General features: G+C 43.7%; 1 protein-coding gene across 1 annotated transcript; it reads left to right on the top strand.

Annotated features, from left to right (window-relative positions):
• Window positions 1-512: 512 nt before the first annotated feature.
• On the top strand, window positions 513-8,591 carry LOC139300479 (NACHT, LRR and PYD domains-containing protein 12-like). Its single transcript, XM_070923595.1, has 9 exons — window positions 513-2,218; window positions 2,311-2,481; window positions 4,261-4,434; window positions 4,593-4,766; window positions 6,327-6,500; window positions 6,631-6,804; window positions 7,003-7,176; window positions 7,699-7,745; window positions 8,008-8,591. The coding sequence occupies exons 1-9, from the start codon at window positions 513-515 to the stop codon at window positions 8,589-8,591; spliced, it is 3,378 nt and encodes a 1,125-aa protein (XP_070779696.1).
• Window positions 8,592-9,365: the final 774 nt, after the last annotated feature.

Below are 9,365 nucleotides of genomic sequence, written 5' to 3'. Positions count from 1 at the left end.
TGGAGCTAATTATGTGTCTGTTGAGGTATATCTGCAAAGCAATGCTAATTAGGCATTACAGGCAGTGGGTGAAAAGTCCCTGCTGGCACTGCTGAAAAAATCTGAGCCAAGTACTCGAAACACATGACATGCAACGTGTAAAAAAAAAAAAAAAAAACGTAACAAAGAAAGCCAGGGCAAGCGGTTATACTGTTTGCAGTATATGTTTGTCCGTTTGCAGGATGAAAACCATGGCTCCAACCAAAATACGTAAATAACCGTTTGCTAACAAGTTCACCATATCAACATAAACACAAAAATATATATCAGTGTTGTGTTTACAGCTAGTTACCGCTGGCCAAAAAATCTGTTAATGTATGATATGCATAACTCCACTTAATCTGGGATATTCTAGTTAATGTCCTCTGTTATTCTTTTCAGAGACTCTCGCTGATTGCCAGCGTAAACTCAAATCCAACCTGAGGAAGAAGTTTCAGTATTTGTTTACGCAAGCCACAGAATCTGGAAAGCAGATGTTGATGAATGAGATCTACACTGAGCTCTATATCACGGAGGAAACATTCGGGGAGGTCAATGTCGACCAGGAGATCGGACAAACTGCGTCGGACACCAGCAAGACAGATAATTTGGAGCACACTATCAATATAGAAGACTTCTTTGAACCCTTACCTGGTCAAGATAGAACAGCTAGAACTTTAATGACAAAAGGAGTGGCTGGTATAGGGAAAACAGTCATGACACGGAAGTTTGCCCTGGACTGGGCTGAAGACAAAGTCAACAACAATATACAGTTCATATTTCCATTCACTTTCCGAGAGTTGAATTTGCTTAAGGAGAAAAAATACAGCTGGGTGGAACTCCTTCATCACTTCTTTGCTGAAACCAAAGAAGCAGGAATATGCGGTTTTGATAAACTCCAGGTTGTGTTCATCCTTGATGGTCTGGATGAGTGTCAACTTTCTTTGGACTTCCACAACAACGAGATCCTGACTGATGTTACTGACTCTGCTTCAGTGGACGTGCTGCTGACAAACCTCATCATGGGGAAACTGTTCCCTTTTGCCTCCCTCTGGATAACCACAACACCTGAGGCAGCCAGTCAAATCCCTCCAGGGTACATTGACATGGTGACGGAGGTGAGAGGGTTCACTGACCCAAAGAAGGAGGAGTACTTCAGGAGGAGATTCAAGAATAAGGAGCTGGCCAGCAGAATCATCACCCACATTAAGGCGTCACGAAGCCTCCACGTTCTGTGCCACATCCCAGTCTTCTGTTGGATCACTGCGGCAGTTCTGGAGGATGTGTTGAAAGCCAATGACAGAGGAGAGCTGCCCAAGACCTTGACTGAGATGTATATCCATTTTCTATTATATCAGTCCAAACTGTCAAATGTCAAATTTGGAAGAGCTGAGACAGATCCACTCTGGAACACCGAGACCAGCAAGATGATCCTGTCTCTGGGAAAACTGGCTTTTGAGCAGCTGCAAAAGGGCAACCCGATCTTCTATGAAGCAGATCTCATAGAGTGTGGCATTGATATTAGATCTGCATCTGTGTACTCAAGAGTGTTCTCACAGGTCTTTAAAGAGGACCGTGGGCTGAACCAGGACAAACGATTCGGCTTTGTCCATTTGAGCTTTCAGGAGTTTCTGTCTGCTGTTCACGTCATTGTGTCATTCATCAACTCTGGTGTTAATCTCTTGTCTGAAGAACAATCAGCCTGTGAACAGCCTGTGCTCGTCACAGAGCAATCTGCAGTAAAACACCTCTTCCAGAGTGCAGTCAACAAGACTTTACACAGTCCAAACGGACACCTGGGCTTGTTCCTCCGCTTCCTCTTCGGCCTCTCACTGCATACCAATCAAGCACTTCTTCAAGACTTGGTGAAACAATCAGGAAGTAGCTTACAGAGCAATCAGGACACAGTCCAGTACATCAAAAAGAAGATCAGGGAGAATCCCTCTCCAGAGCGATGCATCAACCTATTCCACTGTCTTAACGAGCTAAATGATCCTTCTGTAGTTGAGGAGATCCAACAGTGCCTGAGTTCAGGATGTCTTTCCACAAACAAACTGTCTCCTGCTCAGTGGTCAGCTCTGGTCTTCATCTTACTATCATCAGAGAGTGAGTTGGATGTGTTTGACCTGAAGAAATACTCTGCTTCTGAGGAAGGTCTTCTGAGGTTGCTGCCAGTGGTTCAAGCCTCCAGTCTATCCCTGTGAGTGTACAACTTACTGTACATTTTAAATACTGTAAATGTTATATTTTTAGGTTCTTCATACATTCTTTCTCTGGCTATGACATCTTCAGGCTGAGTGGCTGTAGGCTGTCTCGGAGAACCTGTGAAACTCTGGCCTCAGCTCTCAGCTCCCTGTCTTCTAATCTGAGAGAGCTGGACCTGAGCTACAGCAATTTGAGTCAAGGTGTCCAGGAGCTCACAGGTGGCCTGAAGAATCCACAATGCAGACTGGAAACTCTCAGGTCTGCTTGCTTTATTTAAGGATGTTCTTATACATCACTCTGTTATAGTGATTCTCTACATTTCTTTGTTCATAACTATGGTCTGCCTTTGTCTCTACTGAAACAATGGGAATCTTACTTTTAATGAATGTTTTTGTGAAGGTGGCACACTGTTGCGCTTATTCTTACTCATTATAGACGTTTTAGCCACAATAGCGGTGTGGCTCTAGGGATAGAAAGGTCAGTTAGTCGGTCCACCCCTTTGGTGCAGATATAAATATCTGAGATATCTTAAGAAGTACTGGATAGATTACAGGTGTTCGCTGTCCTCCAAGGACTTTAATGATTTTTTTAATTGTCCAATTAAAGCATAAAGTTTAGTACAAGCATTCATGGTTCCCAGATGATCTATCCTAATGACTTGGTGATGACTGACTTTTCCTCCGTTACCACCAGCAGGTAATTCTTTTTTTTTTTTTTTTGGTTAAGATTGAAATATCTCAACTATTGGATTGAAATTTGATACAGACATTCATGTTCCCTACAGCATCAATTGTGACTGTTGGCGATCTCCTTATTTCATCATGTCATCACTGGATCATAATTTCAATCTGTACAAAATGTTGGACACACACATTCATATCTGGAGGCTATCCTGTACAACCGCAGTCTGATCCGTTGGACAGTGAGCAGCTTCACTGAAGCAGCCGAGGGTCATGTGCATTGCTTAAAGGATCATGCTAACTTTGCACCAGCCACCTCTGTTGTAGAGATTTTGGGAAACGTATACTTGGGCAAACAATGCTGCCTGGAATAGCCATTGTGGCTAACTGCATAGGGATCTAGATTTGGGTCAACCTCCTGGCCTTTTCTCTCAGCTACCATTGTAATATGGGATCGTTGTGGGTGTGTTTGGTCCAGCCAGCCTCTGCCTTTTCTTTCAGTTGATTTTGGGGAGGTGAAACAGTCTCCAGGATGCCAGTGTTGATCAGAGCTGCAAATTCATTTTGTTTTTGTTACACATTTGGGATCACACTCACCCATGGACACATCTGGATTTTCAAGTCTGGTTTGCTGGAAACCTTTTCCTCCTCGTTCGGTTGTGGGGCAGTGAAAGCAGGAGCGCCACCAGTTTCCTGAGCTGCGTTGTCCTTCGGGACAGTCCTGTTGCCTTTCTGCCACTGCCTCCATTATTTTTCTTTCATTTTTCATTTGATTTAGCTCTTTGACTGTGTACTCCGGTTCAAATAAAAACAGTCGACTGTCAACACACCGGCGTGCGTGGATGAGTATGTAGGGTGGTTAGCTCAGCCAGCAAGTTGAACTGGATGTAGATCCCTGATGTATGTAGTTAGTCATGCTGGTCATTCCAGGGGGCAACTTTCTGTGTTTACTTTCAGCTGAACTTAGACAAGCGCAGGAGGCTCGCGCAGCTTGTCTCGATATGATGCTTTGTGCAAGTCCTCATTTCCCTTAATCTCTACAACAGAGGTGGCAAATGCAAAGTTAGCATGACCTATAGAGTCACAATGGCTACATTTTTGGGAAGATTGAAATATACTGGAATTTTCCTTTTTTAACGGCATGAAATTAATGGTAATGACCGTCTAGTACAGGTCTTTCACTTTCTCCCGCTGCCCATTTCTCACAATGCGCTAATGTTCGAACAAGCATAATAAGAAATAAAGAGGACCTAATAATAAAAAGAGCAATAAAACTGTGACTATGGAGAAATCAACGTTCTCTCAGACTGCATTGAATCAAACATTTTGCCCGTCTTCGTCATTTCTTCTCCTTCAGGCTGAGTTGCTGTAATCTGACATCCACGAGTTGTGGAGCTCTGTCCTCAGTTCTCAGTTGCCAGTCCTCCAGGCTTAGAGAGCTGGACCTTGCTAACAACCACCTGAGGGACTCCGGAGTGGAGCTGCTCTCTGTGGGATTGGAGAGTCCACACTGTAGACTCGAAACTCTCAGGTCAGCCAGCCGTTATCTGTCATTTGAAAAGTGACTTAACACGAGCTGAAAATTGTGTTTATGCACATACAGACTCCTCGATTCTGTCGCATCAGATAGAAACTCTGCCCTTTTTTAAAGTTTATGTTTGCATTTATCACTTCTTTTTTTTTTTTTAGGTTGATTGGCTGTGCACTGACGTGGAAAAGCTGTGACGCTGTGGCCTTTTTCCTTAATTCCCAGTCCCCCAGTCTGACACAGCTGGACCTGAGTATGAACAACCTGCAGGATTCAGGAGTGCTGGTGGTCAGTGGTGGACTGGAGAGTCCACACTGTAAACTGGAAACTCTCAGGTCAGCTGCTCTCTGTACTGTTTCAATTAGATTGATATAACAGCTTCTGGCACTCAAGTTTAGAAGATTTACTTTTACTAAAGCTGGAATTATGCTTCGGTGGAGATATGCACTAACATTACAGATAAAAAAAAAAAAAAATCCTTCATTGAATACAGTATACACATTTCATGTGGACTATTATTTTGGGTCTGGAACTTGCGCATGCGTATGTCTAAAACAGTGGGGGAGCCACGTGTCTGCGGGGGCTCTCTGTCTCTGCAGGTTGATATTGGTCTGGGTGGGAACCTGGGCAGATGTGGTGGGAACGCAGGCAGTTCTCGTGACGGTGTCAGGGCCCCCCTTGAACTCTGTCACTCCTCTCCCACTAGATAATATACACAGACATGGCATGTACAGTTTCACAGTTTCAAGATTCCCTAAAACCATCATTTTCCTTGATTAAACAACATTTGTGGATATAAAATCCACTTTTCAGAATCAGAATCAAACTGTTTATTGCCAAGTAACATACATTACAAGGAATTTGCTGTGGTCTGAAGGTGCTATTGTTTTGATAACAAATAAGTAGAATATAAAAGCTAGAATAAGAATAAAAATAAAAATAAGATAAGATAAATAACAACAGTGCAGTGACCAGAATAAAGTAAAGTGTCCAGTAGGGGGTGGGTGCGTTAATGTAACGCAGTGGGGACAGGGGTGATGTACGTTAATATAACGTATAGCTTTTGTTTGTGTTCTGGGGTGGTGTCAGTGAGAGTTTGTCAGGTTGACTGCAGAGGGGAAGAAACTGTTTTTGTGGCGGGAGGTTTTGGTCCTGATGGACCGCAGCCTCCTGCCAGAGGGGAGGGGGTCGAACAGATGGTGTCCGGGGTGGGAGGGGTCGGCAGCGATCTTCCCTTCTCTCCTCAGGGTCCTGGAGGAGTACAGGTCCTGAAGAGAGGGGAGGTTGCAGCCGATCACCCTCTCTGCAGAGCGGATGATACACTGCAGTCTGTGTCTGTCCTTGGTGGAGGCAGCAACGTACCAGACAGTGATGGAGGAGGTGAGGATGGACTCTATGATGGCGGTGTAGAAGTGAACCAGCATTGTTTGTGGCAGGTTAAACTTCCTCAGCTGCCTCAGGAAGTACATCCTCTGTAGGGCTTTCTTGATGAGGGAGCTGATGTTCAGCTCCCACCGGAGGTCCTGGCTGATGATGGAGCCCAGGAAACGGAAGGTTGCTGTTGCACCAGGTCACCAGGTGGTCAATCTCCCACCTGTAGGCAGACTCATCCTCTCCAGAGATGAGTCCGATTAGGGGGGTGTCGTCCGCGAACTTCAGGAGCTTGACGGACTGGTGACTGGAGGTGCAGCTGTTGGTGTACAGGGAGAAGAGTAGTGGAGAAAGAACGCAGTTCTTTTGCGTTTTGGAAAATTCATCAAATTTCACACTAAAAGAATGGCACTTGGGATGTTTTTACTGCTGTCAAACGTCAAAACGGGTCAAATTTGACCTAAGCAGTATGTAAGGTTTAAGAGATTTATTTTTGTTTGTTTGTTTTATTCTTCATTCTTCAGGTTAAGTGCTTGTAACCTGTCAGAAAAAAGCTGTGAAGCTCTGGCCTCAGTTCTCACCTCCCAGACCACCAGCTTGAGAGTGCTGGACTTGAGCAACAACAACCTGCAGGATTCAGGACTGAAGCTCCTTTCTGCCGGACTGGAGAGTGCACACTGTAACGTGGAAACCCTCAGGTCAGCAGAGTGAAATATTTAGTGTCTTTAGAGATGGTGGTAGAGATTTTATTATTTTTTTCAAAAAAAAATTGGAAATGATTTTAAACATTTGCCGAGTCTTCTTTGTCATCATCTCATTCTTATCCAGGTTGAGTGGCTGTAAGCTGTCGGAGAGAAGCTGTGACGCTCTGGCCTCAGTTCTCACCTCCCAGACCACCAGCTTGAGAGTGCTGGACTTGAGCAACAACGACCTGCAGGATTCAGGAGTGAAGCTTCTTTCTGCCGGACTGGAGAGTTCTCAATGCAGACTGGAAACTCTCAGGTTAGAACAGATTCCCATTGACATGTAAAGGCTCCTTCACATACAGTTTTACATCACATGACTAGGTTCTTAACCTGCGTCTGATCTCACAATGACCACAAAGGTGTAGTAATGATCCTTGTGATATCCAGATGGATATCGCAACAATAATTCACTTCATAGTCAAAACAACACTTAACTATGCATCAATGTTAACAGACTGTCGGGCTGTCAGGTCACGGAGGAAGGCTGTGCTTCTCTGGCCTCAGCTCTGAGCTCCAACCCCTCCCATCTGCGAGAGCTGGACCTGAGCTACAATCATCCAGGAGACTCCGGAGTGACGCTGCTCTCTGCTGGACTGGAGGATCCACAGTGGAGACTGGACACTCTCAAGTATGGCTCATAGAGGGCTGAGCGCTTACATCCATTCTACAACTTAGGTCTTGATCTTAAAATCATTTTAGATTATAGATTGGAAAAACATTTGATAGGAAACCACTGGGGAAACCTTTGGGGATATATGGGTTATAATAACTGAGAAACTATTAAAATATAAAAAAAGTTTATCATAGATTTTAAACTGAGGTTGGAAAATTCCTTCTAATGAAGGATGTTTAAACACTATTTCTACACTCAAAGAGAATATTACGGTGGCCCTGAGGTGCAAAACACAACATTTGATAAAACACAATGACATTACAGAAAACACAACCACAAAACGTAACAACAAAACCAAAGACAGAACAAGAGTTGTTGTCCCCCCCCCCCCCCCTCCTGAAATATCATTGTGTTCTCTATAATGTTGTTGTGTTTTGTGAAATGTTTTCTATTTGTTATTGTGTATTGTCCAATGCTGTATTTTGTACCCCAAGGCCACCATAGTATATGCTGTTCTTTCTATATTTATTCTTTCAGAGTGGACCATGGTGGAGTGCAGAGGTTAAAATCTGGTCTGCGGAAGTGTAAGTATTGTTTTTGTTTTGTTTTTTATTACTGAGAGCAAAGCAACTTCCATATTGTATGGACTCACTCCTCACCATAAATAAAAAATATATAACATTTTATTTCTATATATCTACCTATCAGAATAGAAATACTGTATGTGCAGAGTGTATTGTTCACAAAACATTAAACGGTTATTTATTATATATACTGTATTAGTAACTGCCAAGTTGTTAATGCTGTATGTCCTTCTGCTTAGCTTTGTCTTGTTCTGTTTATCAGATGCCTGTGAACTCACACTGGACCCAAACACGGCACACAGAAGCCTTATACTGTCTGACAACAACAGACAGGTGAAATATGTGGAGGAGGAACAGCCTTATCGGTTTCATCCAGAGAGATTTGATTACTTCAAACAGCTGCTGTGTAGAAATGGTTTGACTGGTCGCTGTTACTGGGAGGTTGAGACTCGGGGCATGTTTTCTATAGCAGTGACTTACCGAGGAATCGGCAGGAGAGGAAACGGTAATGACTGCAAGTTTGAAGGGAATAGCAAGTCCTGGAGCCTGACCTACTATAGTATGAATAACTATCTTTGGCACAATAACACAGAAGCACAGGTACATATCCCAGACAACGACGCTAACAGAGTAGCAGTGTATCTGGACTGGTCAGCTGGCATTCTCTCCTTCTACACAGTCTCCTCTGACACACTGACACACGTCTACACCATCTACTCCAGATTCACCGAACCCCTCTACCCTGGCTTTGGCTTTCAGTTCACGTCTGGTGGCCTACGAATGTCGAGGGTTGGCTCCTCACTGTCTCTGTGCCAGACAGATGACGAAACAACAGCTGACATCTAGCACCGAATTCTGAGACTATCACGAGTGCAGTGAAGAATTAATTAAGAATTAAGATCTCCAATGCAGGGTGACCTTGACGGATGTTTGGTTGGCATCAGCACTAATTTAATATAGCTACAGTCAACAAACAGTAAAAGATGAGGCTGTTAGCGATGCGATGAAATTACAGTGCATCCGGAAAGTATTCACAGCGCTTCACTTTTTCCACATTTTGTTATGTTGCAGCCTTATACCAAAATGGATTAAATTCATTTTTTTCCTCAAAATTCTACACACAACACCCCATAATGACAACGTGAAAAAAGTTTTGAGATTTTTGCAAATTTATTAAAAATAAAAAACCTGAGAAATCACATGTACATAAGTATTCACAGCCTTTGCTCAATACTTTGTTGATGCACCTTTGGCAGCAATTACAGCCTCAAGTCTTTTTGAATATGATGCCACAAGCTTGGCACACCTATCTTTGGGCAGTTTCACCCATTCCTCTTTGCAGCACCTCTCAAGCTCCATCAGGTTGGATGGGAAGCGTCGGTGCACAGCCATTTTCAGATCTCTCCAGAGATGTTCAATCGGATTCAAGTCTGGGCTCTGGCTGGGCCACTCAAGGACATTCACAGAGTTGTCCTGAAGCCACTCCTTTGATATCTTGGCTGTGTGCTTAGGGTCGTTGTCCTGCTGAAAGATAAACCGTCGCCCCAGTCTGAGGTCAAGAGTGCTCTGGAGCAGGTTTTCATCCAGGATGTCTCTGTACTTTGCTGCATTCATCTTTCC

This window comes from Enoplosus armatus, chromosome 17 (assembly GCF_043641665.1).
Source record: "Enoplosus armatus isolate fEnoArm2 chromosome 17, fEnoArm2.hap1, whole genome shotgun sequence".
Taxonomy (NCBI): Eukaryota; Metazoa; Chordata; class Actinopteri; order Centrarchiformes; family Enoplosidae; genus Enoplosus; species Enoplosus armatus.
This window is presented reverse-complemented; position numbering and strand designations above follow the sequence as displayed.

Excerpts from the sequence above, each read along its gene's own strand:
- LOC139300479 (XM_070923595.1), top strand. The coding sequence starts at position 513 with ATGTTGATGAATGAGATCTACACTGAGCTCTATATCACGGAGGAAACA. Across the intron at positions 6,501-6,630 it reads TGTAACGTGGAAACCCTCAG|GTTGAGTGGCTGTAAGCTGT; the intron begins GTCAGCAGAGTG and ends ATTCTTATCCAG. Across the intron at positions 7,746-8,007 it reads AAAATCTGGTCTGCGGAAGT|ATGCCTGTGAACTCACACTG; the intron begins GTAAGTATTGTT and ends TCTGTTTATCAG.